Here is a 17,970-nt window from a genome sequence, read left to right as displayed (position 1 = left end):
GAAGGGACCTCTGAGATCATCGAGTCCAACCACAAAAAAAACCCAAAAAAACCCACACCACACCAAACGCCCACCAAAAACACCGCACCCACCAACTAAACCCCACACTCAACACCTCGCCATAAACCAATAACCTTGGGCACTAGAGCATGCCCTGAAGAGCCATGTCTATACGTTTCTTAAATACCTCCAGGGATGGTGACTCCACCACTTCCCTGGGCAGGCTGTTCCAGTGCCTGACCACTCTCTCAGTAAAGTAATTCTTTCTAATATCTAATCTAAGTCTCCCTTGCCGCAACTTCAGACCATTTCCTCTGGTCTTGTCGTTCGTCCTTTGGGAGAAGAGGCCAACACCTGCCTCTCTACAACCTCCTTTCAGGTAGTTGTAGAGGGCAATGAGGTCTCCCCTCAGCCTCCTCTTCTCCAAGCTAAACATGCCCAGTTCCCTCAGCCTCTCCTCATCGGACTTGTTCTCCAGACCCCTCACCAGCTTGGTGGCTCTCCTCTGGACATCGCAGGGATGGGAGTGTGCAAACATGTTCCCTTGCAAAGGGGTTCAGGCAACAGCAAGGAAGACAGGAATCGCAACCTGAGCTTGCAAGCAGGTTAGCAAAGCCCACTCCACCTCACCTTGGGTGCAAGCATGAAACCAGACCACGTGTGAACATTAACAGCCCCGTGTGCCCCCCACCTGCAGAGACCTCACCATGCCCACCACCCCCTCAGCTTCCATCCGTAGCTGGGCCCTGACCCACCGTCCCTGCGCTCCCCAAGATGCAATATCCACCCTTACATGTCTTGGACCGCTGCAAGAGGCAGCAATTACTGTAGATTATCAGCCCGACAATGACAGGCCGCGTAAAGAGAGACACAGAGCCAACTCCACCGCCCTGAGACTGGCATATTCAAGTACACTTAGGACATTAATAGCAATTTACGTGCCATCAGTGAGAGAGAACCACAATAGCTGTGCTGGCAGCCTCTTATTACCAAGCCTGTTATTTGTTGGAGTTACAAGCTATAATCACAACAGAAACTTTCAAAACCCTTATCTTCCGTGACGCACCAAATCTATTTCAGAGCCGTAATTGCTATGTCACCAGAGAGTTTGCTGCTTAATGCACTCAGATGCCATTTAGTGTTTGCAGGGTCATTACGGCGAGCAGGAGGGGGGGAGAGCGGAGGGGGCCGTGCGGAGCAGGGCTCCGTCCCCATTGTGCTCAACTATTTTTAGCGAGGCTTTTGCGTTCCAGCCACGACTGGAAGGAGCAAGAAGTAGAGCATCTTACAGACAGCGACTGGGGTGCCTCCATGGTTAGCACCCTGACCCCCAAAACGCGTGTCGCAGGAGTCTGTGCTGCTCACGACAACCTCAGTGGCATCCAGTGGGAAGACAAGAGGATGCTGGGGAGAGGCTGACCCGTACTGGGTCACCCTCCACAGACCCCACACCCTCCTGCTCCCCTAGCCTAGCAAGAGGACCACATTATGGGTCAAGGAATGGAAAGGGGGGCCGTGTGGAGCAGGCCTCCGTCCCCATTGTGCTCAACTATTTTTAGCGAGGCTTTTGCCTGGAAGGCAAAAGGACTGGAAGGAGCAAGAAGTAGAGCATCTTACAGACAGCGACTGGGGTGCCTCCATGGTTAGCACCCTGACCCCCAAAACGCGTGTCGCAGGAGTCTGTGCTGCTCACGACAACCTCAGTGGCATCCAGTGGGAAGACAAGAGGATGCTGGGGAGAGGCTGACCCGTACTGGGGCACCCTTCACAGACCCCACACCTTCCTGCTCCCCCAGCCTGGCAAGAGGACCATGTTATGGGTCAAGCAATGGAAAGAAAACGCGTGTCGCAGGAGTCTGTGCTGCTCACGACGACCTCAGTGGCATCCAGTGGGAAGACAAGAGGATGCTGGGGAGAGGCTGACCCGTACTGGGTCACCCTCCACAGACCCCACACCCTCCTGCTCCCCTAGCCTAGCAAGAGGACCACATTATGGGTCAAGGAATGGAAAGGCAGCTCCAAAGTTGGCCATGACTTTAGAATTTTACTGCCATCCTTTGGTACAGACAAGCCTCGAAAGACAGCTCCAAAGTTGGCCATGACTTTAGAATTTTACTGCCATCCTTTGGTACAGACAAGCCCTCTGGAAGGAGGCTGGATCCTTCCGCAGGCAGAGGGTATGTATCCCTGCTGACTGCGGGGAGGTCGGACTAGATGACCTTTGGAGGTCCCTTCTGGCCTGGGCAATTCTATGATTCTATGATCCTTCCCCAGGCAGAGGGTACACAGGCACCATCCACACTCATCCCTCCTCTCCTGGAGTTCACCCCATTGCTACACAGACCAAGCCACGTGCAGGATACATCCGATTCCACCCAGCTGTCCCTGCATCCTTCCAAAGCAAGGAGATCCCATGGGATCTGACTGTAGCAAAGTGCAGGATACATCCGATTCCACCCAGCTGGCCCTGCATCCTTCTGAAGCAAGGAGATCCCTTGGGATCTCCCTCAAAGACAAAGGAGTCTTCTGAGGAGGCTCCTGCTCCTCGCAGAAGGAGGAGCCTCTGAGGAGCCCCTGCACACAGCTGTGACTTCTTCAGGAAGGGCAGAAGCCAAAAACAGAGCAACCATCTCCAGGACACCTCTTTATATATCACCTTCTGGTGCCAGAGCACAGGCAAGGTCTTGGTGGCTGTCCAAGTGGTGGAGGCTTGGTGATGGACTGCTGAAGTAACTGGTTTTGGTGCCCATTTCCACAGGTCCCACAGCATTTTTGTCACCTCCATCAAGTCTGGTTGGCTCTTTGCCCAGGCCTCCTACGTGGGGCTGGGAGATGACTTTCTGCCAATCTTTAAAGGAGCCTTCTGCTTTGCATGGAGAATGTTTCAACCTCCCACCTTCTGTGACGAAATCCCTGTGCCACCATCAATGGGGCAGAGTGTCAGGACAGCCTCCAAACACACCAGATGCTGGCAAGTCGGACAGATAGGGAGTAACCTCAAAGAGGTTTCAGACCTCTGAATTCCCTATCAGGGTCTCCTTATGATATGCACTGAAGCTCTTGTTACACATCAGAGAATCCAGCCTTGTCCAGCCATTACTTTCCAAATGTCGTGGTGCCAGTCTCAAGACACAACAAGGCATCTCTGACAGATGAGGACTCTGAAGCCCTGCCAGACCAGCTTCCATATCCCAACTTGTGATCATGATGGTGAACTGTAGCTTCCTGAGGAGCAGAGCAACAACTGTCTTTTCAAGACCCAGATTCTTAGAGAAAAGGGTCTCAGCACAAGCAAGGAGGCCTCACCTCCTACAGGTACCAGTGCCCAGTGGTCCTTGTTGACAGAACTGAGTGGAAAACTCAATGGCGCAACCTGCCCCTGACCACTGCCATCACGACAAAACACTCTGCTCTGTGAATAGATGCAGCTCTGCAGGACAGGGCTTTTAAATCAAAAACCTTGCACTCTTTAAACTTTATAAATAGCCCCTCATTTTAGACTTTTAAATGATCTATAAATTAAATTAAAGTCCAAAAATAAATTTCTGAAAGTTTTCCTTTAGGATGACTATAGCTCATTCATTAATCAGCAGACAGGGGACCTAAAACACTTTGTGGATTTAGGGTCACAGGGCAGTGGCAGAAAGGGCAGTGTTTTGGGTTGGGCAATAAAGATCCAACTTCTACTGGAACCCACCAGAACCCGGACATCAAAATGCTTTGAAATTGCCAGCGTCAGGGACCCCGAGCTGGGTATGCACATGGACCCCTACAAACTAGCACTGTCCAGAGCGACCAGACACCTTTCACTTCATGGTGCAACATCCCCAACCTCAAAGCTTGCAAAAAGGGCTGGATCAGGCCCCAAACGTCCCCTCCTTTCAGGCGAGCGGGGCCCTCCTTCATCTCAGTGGTACCCAAGGCAGGGCATCCTCAAGACGGCTCCTGCCTCTACCACCCCTCCATCACCAAGAGCATACCTGTCCCTCGCCAGGACCGGTGCTGCTCGACGCCATCCCCACCTGCAGAGGAGAAGGCGGCTGTTCTGTGTGTCAGCCATCACCGTGGGTCACGGAGATCACGGTGGCTGGGACATCACCCATTATCCCGCTAACGATGTAGAACCATCTCCAGACCTTTCTGCCCCGCGGAGCGGTCTGTCAGCCGTCGAGCAGCAGAGCCACGGAGGGAACTGGGCTTTGGGTAGATTCCTGTCCTCAGCTGTCATGACTTACACGCATTTAAAAATTCATCCTCCATCAAGGAAGGCAAACCCCGAGCGTTGTCTCCCCTGCCAAGGTTTGCAGCGGTGGAGCTGGGCAACCTGCCGCTGACTTCCCAGCCTTGACGGGCTCCGGGGATGACTTAACCTCAGCCCCGTGCAGACATCTTTTGTGACAGGGCTCTTGACTAGGTTTCGGCTCATCTCCTTCCAGCAGCTCATGGGGATCCTCGGGTGACGTGGGGACGGCAGCTTTCTGTGTCACTAGCAGCTTTCCTCCACATGCTGCTGCCCTTCCCTGGCGTTAAAGGGTTCAGCAGAGAGGCAGGGAAGCCCTGCCTGCTACAAGACAGCCCCCCTGCCTGCACTGAGCAGCTCCACAGGATCTTGCCCAGGACCAACGCTTCCCAGAGGGCAGCCACACTTCAGGGGTTGACAAACTGGGGTTCATCAAGGGACCTAGTTTGATGGGAAGACATTAAGTGACAATAAAAGCTACAAGGAGGAGCTGCACGGGATATGGGGGAAGCAAAACACTTGGGGACAGAGAGGCAACCCAGAAGATGCTTCCTAAACTATCTGCTCAGCTCTGGACTCCCTGTCTTGCTCCCCATGCCTAGCACAGCTTTATGGGGAAGCAAGGCATCACCCCCAAACCGAGGTGGTCCCTTTTCCCACTTGCCACCTTGCCCCTCTCTGAACAACATCCAATTTGGGCCAACGTGGGCTCCTGTCCTCCCTGAAAATGAGCCTGAGGAACCATCAGCTGCAACCAACCTGGGGCTCTGGGAAGTACAGTGGGGACCCCTGCAGCTCTCGGCTCACCAGTTCCCACCCTTGTGGCAACAGTGGTTCTCCTCATACCATGGCCAGAAACACCAGCCCAGCCCTCCTCGTCCTATTCAGCTTTTGAGTTTCCACTACCTTTTTCTTCTTCTTTCCCCCATCGCCCCCTCCCCCCCAAATTTTGGCTTAACCCAGCCCACTGTTATTTTCCAAGCCAACTGCAACCATAATCAGCTCAGCCTCTTTCCTTGGGGGTATTTTAATTTATACAAAAGTATCATCTCTTATCATGATCAGCCTGCGATTCATTTACTCTCCAAGTATTAAAAAGCCAGAAAGGGAATAAATTCAGCGCACGGAGAAATTAATGCGGAACGATAGGCTCTTTCATGTGGCATTTCCAAGTGCCGTTTTTGCAACGGGCTTATGTAATGAGACATAATTATCTGCACATGTTCAATTACATTACTTCACAAATCCTCCCTGCCTCCTGACGTCAAGCCGCCCGCTAAGCCCTGGCACCCGCAGGAGAGGGGACCACAGACCCCCTCTCCCCGCGCCGGCGGTGCCCACTCACACACCAACAGCCCACAAGGTGACCAACAGCACAAGCCTTGGTGGCTGGGAGGGTGATGGGACTGGACCGTGCACCTCAAGGAGGTGCTCGGCCATGAGATCACCATCCCACCCAGAGGACCACCACCTTCCCGCCCAGCTCGAGACCACCCCAGCCCAACCTTCAGCCTCCTCGCTGAGGACGGTGGCATCAAGCCAGGTCCAAGGCCAGCCACCCCCTCCTCCATGCCACCCCGGACACCATTGCCACCACCCACTCGGCGCTTGCTCACAGCCTCCTTTTCCAGGCTGCCCTCTTCTCCCAGCTTGCTGTCACTGCCACTGAGATGGCGGACGATTGATCTGAGAAATGAAGTTGGATTGCTGTCCCGAATCTACACTGGGTTCTCCTTGTGTGTGTCTGATCGATTTCCCCCTGTGCGACACAGCTTGTCGCTACGAATTTTCATGCTAGTCAGAACCCGCCAGCGCACCCAAGAACAAGGAGAAGATGCTCTGGAGACCGCCCTCCCCCTCCCATCCTCCCCCAGTCCGGTTGGGCGAGGTTTTTCTTGGGTTGACGTTGGTTTGGCTTTGTTTGTTTTTTTTTTTCCCCTCCTTTTATTTGCAATCGTTATCGCCGCCAACCCCATCGCCGCCCTGATTTCGGATGCCGGCCAGGGATGGGTTATTTTTAGATGGTCGCCATTGGCCTCTACATGGAGCCACCTCTGGACCAGGGCAGTTTGCAGTGACATTCCCCACCGTGGCTACGCGAGGTGTCACCTGTTTAGCAGCTCCTTTCAGCCGAGTGCGTGTGGCCGCAGGTGCCAGGCGAACGCTGATCAGCTCTGACAGTCCTAGACGCCAGCTGCCTGCACAAAGCCTGCCCGGTCGCCACTTTTTTTTGTGGGCAAAGCTCTGCCGTTGGCGTGACCGATACAGAAGCAATAAACTAGGTGACCGTAAAAGCAAAGACAAGTCCTACTAAGTGGCATTCTGAGCCCTATGGCTTTGAAATAATTGGTAGTGAGAGAACAAAAAATGAAAAGAAAAAAAAAAATAAAACAAGAACCCGAGCCTAGTTTTTTTTCTTACACTGATGCCCTGCGGACTATACATCTGACTTGCTGCGAGTCCGTCACTGTATCCTCCTGTCTGGCTGATAACATGGCGAAGGGTATCCACCTAAACAGACCAACGACAACAAAGACACAAATTAGAGTGAGAGAAAGGTTAGCGGGCAAAGCCTCTTTGGTTCATCTTTGGCAAGATAAAAACACACAAACAGTCACAATAAAAATGAAGGTATATATTTAAAGAGGGGTAAAAGAGAAACCACAGATGGTCTTGCAGCGAGAGCTGAGCCAGAGGACCGCTCCTGCCTCCCTCACCACCCCCCGCCTGCCCTAGCAGCCCCATCATGCTCTCCTTGGTCCCAGGTCTTTTGACAAAAAGAGCAGAGAGGGAGAACAGCATGGCAAGCATGGGGTGGGGACTCCTGGAGCACATCACTGCAGCCAGTTCCACCACCGTGCTTGAGGACCCACACTCCTACCCCTATCCCCTTCCTTCTTCAGCCCCAAGCACTGGGAAGCTCACGGCAGTCGAAAGCGGTCCTTGGAGTCGGCCGAGCACCTTCATTTTGGAGGGCCCAGAAATGGAATATACCTACCATGGCAAAGGCACTGGCAGCTCTCCTTCGGGTGCCCTGTTCCTCTCCCTCCACTCCCCCAGCCCAGCCCCAGCAGCAGCACAAGCTCTGAGCACATCTTGTTGCCCACGGATGGCACGCTTGCTCTGCATCCAGCACTGCGAGGGGGGCAACCTCAGCTTTAGAGAGCTCTCCTTGCCCAGTGCAGAGTGTCAGAGTGGCTGTTGCTTCTCAACACTTGTCACTACAGAGCCTTAGGTGCCAGAGAGTGGACTCATGGCACATCTGGACATCAGATGGGAGGTGGGAGATCTGAGTGAGTTCCTGGCTATCTTAAGTTCTTTCTTTTTGCTCAAGGCACAGGTTGAAGTTTCAGTAACACTGCTCAAAGATCCCTTGCTCTGTCTTGCTGGTGTGTACATGGGTACCTGTGCTTGGATAGGTGGGGAGATGATGAGGGGTGGCTTTTAATTAAAAAAAATTTTAAAAAATCTATCTATTTATTTGAACATTTCTCGCCTTTCAGCAGACACTTGGTTAGGCTTCAAAGAAGTAAGTGGAATCCTTGTAAAATGAGACACCAGTCCAAACATCTGGCCCTTCCCTTGGAACAATAAAGCAAGCAGAACCTAAACCTCAACTGCTTTTGTTTGAGTTCATGCCTGTTCTCCTAAACCTCTTCTCCTCCTAGTACGACTATCAAGCCAGAGCCAAATGCATTCACAAAGTGTGGGCAAGTCTCCTCAAGACCATGGTTGTTGGTTTGGTTGGGTGTTTGGTTTCTTTTGGATTGATTTTTTTTTGGTGGTTGTTGCTGTTGCTTTTTTTGGTTGGTTGGTTTTTTTCAGTTTGGTTTGCCTTTTTTTAATGTTGGTTGGTTCGTTTGTGCTGGTTGAGATTTGCTCTTTTCGGACGGGAGGGAGAAGTGCCAATACAATCAAAGGCTCCTCCAACACTAATGCATTCACTGGCAGTACATCGGATGGGTCCCTACCTGTGACTGCACGTTGGCTCCAACCTGGGCCCCTTGGTAAGAATCCCCATTGAGAGACTGCACGCTCATGAACAAATCTCCAGAGTTTGACATGTTAAAAGAACTGGAAGAACCTGGAAAGGAAAGAGTGAGGCACCTGAATCACAGAAAGGAAAAAGATCCACCCCATGACTCTCAGCCAAGAGGAAGGAACAACATGCAAAGCAACCACAAAAACAAAACACACAGTCAGGTTAGTAGTATGAAGAACAGAGCAAGCGAAAAAAAAAAAAAAAGGGATGCACTCTTGAGGTTATTCAAAGCCACATGTTGTTACAGCTCAATGCCAAGAACATTCTTCAACAGCTCCTCAGCTGGAGGAAGGATTCTTCATGCTCTGGACCGAGAAAAATAAAACCCAGCCTGGAGGACTCAGACAGCTCTTTCCCTTCTTTTCAGGGCATCAAAATCCTTCAGGCAGCTTTGAAAATCTTGGTTGTTGAAGGTGTCCACCCGGCAGACTGCACTGGAGAACAGAATTACCCAGACAAGGCTCACTATTGAAAGCAGAAGCCTTGGCCCACACCACTGCTGTTTCTGAGAAGCTCAGATCAGGGTGGGTAAGTCTGCACCGGGCTGCTCTCTGCAGGGTGAGCACATCCAGACACCATCCAATTCCACGGCCAGAGCTCCTGCTGAGCCACAGGGAGCTCTGCATGGGAGCAGTGCGTGGGGTTGGCCTTCAGGACATCAGGAACCCATCACTGGTGGGAACTGCAGTGCACCAGGAGTGAAGGCTCGGAAAAACGTGAAGGCACCTGGGCTAGACTCCCAGCACCCATCAGGTTGTCAAGTGTCTTTCATCGTGATGGGTCATGAGAGAACGCAAGGGTGCCACAGCCCTCCTGGGCCAGCTGCCCCAGGAGAACGAGCTCTGTAAGCCAATTCCCCACCGCATGCACCAGTCGCCAACGTTACGCTAAAAAATGATAACGGTGAAGACAACTGGGTGGGATCAGGAAAAAATAAAAACCACAGATGAAAAGAAAAAAAAAATAATCCCGCCTTTGCAGAAACAAGGCTTTCTGCTTCCAGCTTCAAGATATCTGAGCACCTCCTCAAAACTACTGAACGGGACAAATAAACCCATCATGTAACTGGAAGGCGGGGGAGGAGGGAAGGGGGTTAAAAATAAATAAAAAGGTTTTATGGGATTATTTCAGAATTTATCGTGCAGATCAGCGCGTTAAGTGTGAGACAGCTCAACGTGCAAGGTTTGGTTATATACATGACGTTAGCCTTGGAAAGGAGAGACTTCAGGGGCCCAGGTCAGCTATGCTTTCAGCTCCAACCCCAAATACACTGACATCATCTCCACTGCCTCTTCCAACCTGGAAGACTGGCAACCACAGTCCTGGTGGAGTTGCCCAACTATGGCTCATGCGTACGCTCTGAGAAACACCTGGCGATCCCCCTCCCTTTGCTGGAGAGGGAGGAAACACTGTGGACTGAGCCCAGCTCTGCCCTAGAGGTGGACTGAGAAGGATCCTCTGAAGGAAGCCACCTCCAAGAAAGATCAAGGAGTAGGTGGGAGGTCTACGCTGAAGACTTCACATTCACTAAACTCTCTGTAGCTCATTGCAACTGGCTCTTTTGTCAGGTGCTGGCAATTCTCAGAACCGAAGGAAAGCAGAAACACCACTGCTAGATACAATGCCCAAGACAGTCAGGAGACTCGTCTTGAGCACAGTGAGTCTTGGATCGGGACCCTCCCACCAGTGCCTGAAAAGAGGAGAGCCAAGAATAGCTCATTGTCTGTGCTCACTGTCAACCCTGCCCAACCTGTTCCAGAGAGCAATCCCACCGTGCTGCATAAAATAACCCGGACTAGTCAGAAGGCAGCTGTAACCATCACCTCTTCTGTTCAGCTGGCAAAGGGCTCCTGTCACTTTTCCGACCTCTCAGGTTACTTGCCATTTTAAAGGCAAAAAACCTAGGGAAAGGAGCCGCCAACCCGAGGATTGCCCACCCTGACACTGCTCAACTTTAACCATGAAGATGGGCACTTTTCACATACACAAAGACATCTTCTGCTGGGTTTTCTGAATGACCACTTTGGCCACCGACATAAAAGCACAAGGCAGTAATGTGGCTTCGCTCTCCTGCCATGGCTGAGGACCAAGGGGTTTTGCAGCTACTGTTCATAAGAATCACAAAATACTCTCCTGTTCTTTTAAGGTGAGCAGAAACCTTTGAGATCACAAAAATCATCAGTGGCAGAGCTGAGGACTCGGGAATCCCTGAGCACCTGATAAGGCAACGCTATCGCTCCAGCAGAGCAACATTTCATCCCACCTTCCCCTACCAAAAGAAACTTGTAACAGTAATAACAAATAAAAATGTCATAAACTTAACCTATATTTTATTGAAACTTAACAAACCTGGCCCTAAAACTAAGACCGGGAGGGAGGAAATAAAAATAAACAAATAGCCACAAACTCCAGATCTGAAGAGCGCCGGTGCCTTAGAAATCATGAGGAGCGGTGGAGATGTCACTTACAAGATATACGCTGCTATTGGCACGGGGTATTTTTACAATATATGTGCATATCTAAATGGTAAATATGTCTTGCCGCTGATGTGGATACAAAGATAAATATGCGCATATCAATGGCCCCGCATGTATGGATGCATTTGTATCAGAGCTGTAATTGCAGAGAGCCCTTTACGCTGCCGCTCTGCTGCTTCAGCACCCCGCTGTCTACGTGCTAGCCATGTATGAAAATTACCATGGCCCAAAGTCTCAGAGACACAACTAAGAGGGGCTGATGCACTGGGATGGGAGAAGGGGCAGGAACGTGAAGAGCCCTGAAAATCAAGACTCTGGTATCCTCCATGGAGACAAGATCTGAGAATACAAGTCAAAACCTTCCATTAGAAGAGGCTTCATCATAAATCTAACCTGTCCCTCTGAAGGCTTCACTGTGAACACACCAAAGGTTTTCAGTGGCCATAATCTGATCTGCGGCTCCTCAGGAACTGAGAGGCAACAACCATCTTTGAACTTGTGAACCCAGGAGGAAAGGGGTCTTATCTTGGCATGGAAGTCCCTTGATGCTGTTGTGTGCAGGCAAAAAAAAAAGAACCACACCAGAAAACCCAACACTTTTCATGACTTGTAGCCATGTAGAACAGTGGTTCACCTTCAGTATCCAAACATCTTATCAAACCCAAGACCTATAACCACCACTCCTTAGTGTCGAGTTTTTATCAGGGCATCAATGGCTTCAGAGAATGGTGGAAATGTTTAAACAAGCTACAGCACTCGGATCTTTCCACTAGGTGAAAGCCTACATCAAAACAATGCCCACAATGAGATCTATTCCACCTCTTAACATTTCTGATGAGCCAAATCCACCTCAAGTTTGCTTCCAATTCAAAAATCTTCACAGGCTTGACTGCTGGTATTTCTTGCATCACTTCTCCAGCTCTTCAGACAGCTTCTTCTACAGCTTCTCTAATGTCTTATCTAATGTTTCGACAGTCTCCACTTCCACCTCAGATTTTCCAGGACCTCTAACTGGTCCTTTTCTCTAAAGCATCTGACAATTCAAATGGCATCAAGAATAAATAAGCAAGGTAATGGTGCTCGTGGGAGTTGAAACCTAGCCATCCTCATCTGCTGCCCCTCATTTCACCTACCACCAATGAGACAGAGATCCAACATACTGAACCACTGAAGTTGACTTTGGTCATATATACAAGACAATTGAAGTCAACGGCAATGACATATATGCATTCAAAGCACAGGGATCTACCCATCCTGTAACTTTTCCATGTGTTTCTCCCATGGCCAAAGATGAGGGAAGAACTTGATAGACCATGTAGCTCCTTAGTTGGACAAAGCCACCAAGTTTGATAGCAGGTCTAAAAGCCTGGGATGACCCAGCAAAACATTTGTTCTTTTTCACTTGCCAACCAACACTCCAGACAGTGAGACCATGATCAGAACAGGGTCTCTGCTTAAGCAGGATCCTCTCCAGTGCTGCACTCTGGACAAATGACTGCCACATATGGAGGAAGGCAAAGGAGAGATACAACAGTCAGGCCTGTGCCCGACGAAGTACAATTCCAGAGAGCATGATCCCCTCCATCAGCACGTTATCAAATAGATTTTTACAAAATAAAAGGGTGAACAGGGAAAAAAAAAACAGTTTGGGTCAATTTTGTCTGCTCCGCATGGAGGATTTCACTGGATGTCATCACCTGTGTGTGGCCCTTGAGGACTCTGGTTGGCAAAAGGGTCTGTCCACATAAAATAGCTTTCATTTGCCATGTGGTTTTTGTGCTGAGATTGTCCAGGCAATCAAAGTGAGGATGGGGAGTTGTTAGCCCAAATGAGCCAGACATCTCAGCTTACTCGAACATCTGGCTGATATAAGCCCAACTGCGCGTATTCAGGATGAAAAGGTGTTTGACATTCAGGCCTGGGTGACTGAGGATGGGGGACCCTGCTTTGAACGTGCCAGATGGCTAGACAGATGCAATCCTTGCCCTTGTCAATGTGTGGCCAATCTCTTTGACTGACTGTAGCCATTCACCGATCTCCGGTAACGTAGGCATCAATGCAGAGAACAGATGGGCCTGCGTAGCCACAGCAGAAATGAATTTAGCTCGTGTCCCAGGTCCCATCGCATCCGGTTCCACCTCCTCTTCCAACAGCATTGCCCTCCAGGGACTAAATTGCTGGTTGCTTCTTTCTCATGACCTGTCCTCTGCCTACTCTCCTTCCTTCTACATGTCCTACCATGCATTTAAACCAACAGATCCTAAAAACTCCCTGCAAATCCAGCCTTTGTTCAGGCTCCTTCCTCACCAAAGTCTCAGCCAATGGTCTGAAAACAGAAAAAGTCCACGGTGTAAAAGGAGAGACATCATCCATCCTAGACTTTCATCTCTTTGCCCACTTTGATGCTCCTCCCAGGGCAATTCAGCACATCCAGGTAGCTCATGGCCCTTGACACCTTCCTCCAAATCTTTCACAGATAGGTTATTTCAGACCTAGTGTGTACAGGTGTGCTTCTTGCTGCTAGCACCTCCAGAACAACCTGAAGCAGAGGTCACCAACTTCCTATATCCTCAGGTGATGTCCTTGCCCCACAGTGTGACAATGCAGAGATGCTTGACTGAGCTGTTACATCCACATGGCTCAGCTGGGGAGATCTCAACCTAGGATGCCACTGTTGGAGATAAAATCCTGAGGCCCTTCCAGTTATCTTCTCAAGAGAGGACTACAAGGACATCCAAAACTGCTATTTCTGCAAGCTGACCCAGAGACTACTGTGGTGCTGACAGTGGGGCTTCCCTGCTGCTCTGCCACTGCTGCAGCGTACAGAGAGGGTGGTGGGATCTGGGTCAGGTTAGAAACACTTCTAGAAGAAGGATCTCAATGGCCCACAAGCTCCCCTTGCACTGACACGCTGCAAGGGCAGTGTTTTGGGTTGGGCAATAAAGATCCAACTTCTACTGGAACCCACCAGAACCCGGACATCAAAATGCTTTGAAATTGCCAGCGTCAGGGACCCCGAGCTGGGGATGCACATGGACCCCTACAAACTAGCACTGTCCAGAGCGACCAGACACCTTTCACTTCATGGTGCAACATCCCCAACCTCAAAGCTTGCAAAAAGGGCTGGATCAGGCCCCAAACGTCCCCTCCTTTCAGGCGAGCGGGGCCCTCCTTCATCTCAGTGGTACCCAAGGCAGGGCATCCTCAAGACGGCTCCTGCCTCTACCACCCCTCCATCACCAAGAGCATACCTGTCCCTTGCCAGGACCGGTGCTGCTCGACGCCATCCCCACCTGCAGAGGAGAAGGCGGCTGTTCTGTGTGTCAGCCATCACCGTGGGTCACGGAGATCACGGTGGCTGGGACATCACCCATTATCCCGCTAACGATGTAGAACCATCTCCAGACCTTTCTGCCCCGCGGAGCGGTCTGTCAGCCGTCGAGCAGCAGAGCCACGGAGGGAACTGGGCTTTGGGTAGATTCCTGTCCTCAGCTGTCATGACTTACACGCATTTAAAAATTCATCCTCCATCAAGGAAGGCAAACCCCGAGCGTTGTCTCCCCTGCCAAGGTTTGCAGCGGTGGAGCTGGGCAACCTGCCGCTGACTTCCCAGCCTTGACGGGCTCCGGGGATGACTTAACCTCAGCCCCGTGCAGACATCTTTTGTGACAGGGCTCTTGACTAGGTTTCGGCTCATCTCCTTCCAGCAGCTCATGGGGATCCTCGGGTGACGTGGGGACGGCAGCTTTCTGTGTCACTAGCAGCTTTCCTCCACATGCTGCTGCCCTTCCCTGGCGTTAAAGGGTTCAGCAGAGAGGCAGGGAAGCCCTGCCTGCTACAAGACAGCCACCCTGCCTGCACTGAGCAGCTCCACAGGATCTTGCCCAGGACCAACGCTTCCCAGAGGGCAGCCACACTTCAGGGGTTGACAAACTGGGGTTCATCAAGGGACCTAGTTTGATGGGAAGACATTAAGTGACAATAAAAGCTACAAGGAGGAGCTGCACGGGATATGGGGGAAGCAAAACACTTGGGGACAGAGAGGCAACCCAGAAGATGCTTCCTAAACTATCTGCTCAGCTCTGGACTCCCTGTCTTGCTCCCCATGCCTAGCACAGCTTTATGGGGAAGCAAGGCATCACCCCCAAACCGAGGTGGTCCCTTTTCCCACTTGCCACCTTGCCCCTCTCTGAACAACATCCAATTTGGGCCAACGTGGGCTCCTGTCCTCCCTGAAAATGAGCCTGAGGAACCATCAGCTGCAACCAACCTGGGGCTCTGGGAAGTACAGTGGGGACCCCTGCAGCTCTCGGCTCACCAGTTCCCACCCTTGTGGCAACAGTGGTTCTCCTCATACCATGGCCAGAAACACCAGCCCAGCCCTCCTCGTCCTATTCAGCTTTTGAGTTTCCACTACCTTTTTCTTCTTCTTTCCCCCATCGCCCCCTCCCCCCCAAATTTTGGCTTAACCCAGCCCACTGTTATTTTCCAAGCCAACTGCAACCATAATCAGCTCAGCCTCTTTCCTTGGGGGTATTTTAATTTATACAAAAGTATCATCTCTTATCATGATCAGCCTGCGATTCATTTACTCTCCAAGTATTAAAAAGCCAGAAAGGGAATAAATTCAGCGCACGGAGAAATTAATGCGGAACGATAGGCTCTTTCATGTGGCATTTCCAAGTGCCGTTTTTGCAACGGGCTTATGTAATGAGACATAATTATCTGCACATGTTCAATTACATTACTTCACAAATCCTCCCTGCCTCCTGACGTCAAGCCGCCCGCTAAGCCCTGGCACCCGCAGGAGAGGGGACCACAGACCCCCTCTCCCCGCGCCGGCGGTGCCCACTCACACACCAACAGCCCACAAGGTGACCAACAGCACAAGCCTTGGTGGCTGGGAGGGTGATGGGACTGGACCGTGCACCTCAAGGAGGTGCTCGGCCATGAGATCACCATCCCACCCAGAGGACCACCACCTTCCCGCCCAGCTCGAGACCACCCCAGCCCAACCTTCAGCCTCCTCGCTGAGGACGGTGGCATCAAGCCAGGTCCAAGGCCAGCCACCCCCTCCTCCATGCCACCCCGGACACCATTGCCACCACCCACTCGGCGCTTGCTCACAGCCTCCTTTTCCAGGCTGCCCTCTTCTCCCAGCTTGCTGTCACTGCCACTGAGATGGCGGACGATTGATCTGAGAAATGAAGTTGGATTGCTGTCCCGAATCTACACTGGGTTCTCCTTGTGTGTGTCTGATCGATTTCCCCCTGTGCGACACAGCTTGTCGCTACGAATTTTCATGCTAGTCAGAACCCGCCAGCGCACCCAAGAACAAGGAGAAGATGCTCTGGAGACCGCCCTCCCCCTCCCATCCTCCCCCAGTCCGGTTGGGCGAGGTTTTTCTTGGGTTGACGTTGGTTTGGCTTTGTTTGTTTTTTTTTTTCCCCTCCTTTTATTTGCAATCGTTATCGCCGCCAACCCCATCGCCGCCCTGATTTCGGATGCCGGCCAGGGATGGGTTATTTTTAGATGGTCGCCATTGGCCTCTACATGGAGCCACCTCTGGACCAGGGCAGTTTGCAGTGACATTCCCCACCGTGGCTACGCGAGGTGTCACCTGTTTAGCAGCTCCTTTCAGCCGAGTGCGTGTGGCCGCAGGTGCCAGGCGAACGCTGATCAGCTCTGACAGTCCTAGACGCCAGCTGCCTGCACAAAGCCTGCCCGGTCGCCACTTTTTTTTGTGGGCAAAGCTCTGCCGTTGGCGTGACCGATACAGAAGCAATAAACTAGGTGACCGTAAAAGCAAAGACAAGTCCTACTAAGTGGCATTCTGAGCCCTATGGCTTTGAAATAATTGGTAGTGAGAGAACAAAAAATGAAAAGAAAAAAAAAAATAAAACAAGAACCCGAGCCTAGTTTTTTTTCTTACACTGATGCCCTGCGGACTATACATCTGACTTGCTGCGAGTCCGTCACTGTATCCTCCTGTCTGGCTGATAACATGGCGAAGGGTATCCACCTAAACAGACCAACGACAACAAAGACACAAATTAGAGTGAGAGAAAGGTTAGCGGGCAAAGCCTCTTTGGTTCATCTTTGGCAAGATAAAAACACACAAACAGTCACAATAAAAATGAAGGTATATATTTAAAGAGGGGTAAAAGAGAAACCACAGATGGTCTTGCAGCGAGAGCTGAGCCAGAGGACCGCTCCTGCCTCCCTCACCACCCCCCGCCTGCCCTAGCAGCCCCATCATGCTCTCCTTGGTCCCAGGTCTTTTGACAAAAAGAGCAGAGAGGGAGAACAGCATGGCACGCATGGGGTGGGGACTCCTGGAGCACATCACTGCAGCCAGTTCCACCACCGTGCTCGAGGACCCACACTCCTACCCCTATCCCCTTCCACTCTTCAGCCCCAAGCACTGGGAAGCTCACGGCAGTCGAAAGCGGTCCTTGGAGTCGGCCGAGCACCTTCATTTTGGAGGGCCCAGAAATGGAATATACCTACCATGGCAAAGGCACTGGCAGCTCTCCTTCGGGTGCCCTGTTCCTCTCCCTCCACTCCCCCAGCCCAGCCCCAGCAGCAGCACAAGCTCTGAGCACATCTTGTTGCCCACGGATGGCACGCTTGCTCTGCATCCAGCACTGCGAGGGGGGCAACCTCAGCTTTAGAGAGCTCTCCTTGCCCAGTGCAGAGTGTCAGAGTGGCTGTTGCTTTTCAACACTTGTCACTACAGAGCCTTAGGTGCCAGAGAGTGGACTCATGGCACATCTGGACATCAGATGGGAGGTGGGAGATCTGAGTGAGTTCCTGGCTATCTTAAGTTCTTTCTTTTTGCTCAAGGCACAGGTTGAAGTTTCAGTAACACTGCTCAAAGATCCCTTGCTCTGTCTTGCTGGTGTGTACATGGGTACCTGTGCTTGGATAGGTGGGGAGATGATGAGGGGTGGCTTTTAATTAAAAAAAATTTTAAAAAATCTATCTATTTATTTGAACATTTCTCGCCTTTCAGCAGACACTTGGTTAGGCTTCAAAGAAGTAAGTGGAATCCTTGTAAAATGAGACACCAGTCCAAACATCTGGCCCTTCCCTTGGAACAATAAAGCAAGCAGAACCTAAACCTCAACTGCTTTTGTTTGAGTTCATGCCTGTTCTCCTAAACCTCTTCTCCTCCTAGTACGACTATCAAGCCAGAGCCAAATGCATTC

General features: G+C 51.3%; 1 protein-coding gene across 4 annotated transcripts in view; it reads right to left on the bottom strand.

Annotated features, from left to right (window-relative positions):
* Positions 1–17,970, bottom strand: part of PBX1 (pre-B-cell leukemia homeobox 1) — a 187,912-nt gene that overhangs the window by 22,787 nt on the left and 147,155 nt on the right. The window contains exon 8 of one of the 4 annotated variants that reach the window (XM_014943483.1): positions 16,692–16,781. The exons of 1 other annotated variant lie outside the window; for it this stretch is intronic. In XM_014943483.1, coding sequence (XP_014798969.1) covers positions 16,692–16,781 — 90 coding nt within the window. Of the gene's footprint in view, positions 1–16,565; positions 16,782–17,970 lie in introns of those variants that run through there. 2 more of the 4 variants (XM_014943479.1, XM_014943480.1) reach the window with 2 other exon arrangements.

The sequence above is a fragment of the Calidris pugnax genome, unplaced genomic scaffold (genome assembly GCF_001431845.1).
Source record: "Calidris pugnax isolate Ruff unplaced genomic scaffold, ASM143184v1 scaffold63, whole genome shotgun sequence".
Lineage (NCBI taxonomy): Eukaryota > Metazoa > Chordata > Aves > Charadriiformes > Scolopacidae > Calidris > Calidris pugnax.
The sequence above is the reverse complement of the archived record's forward strand: the minus strand, read 5'-3'. Positions and strand labels throughout refer to the sequence as shown.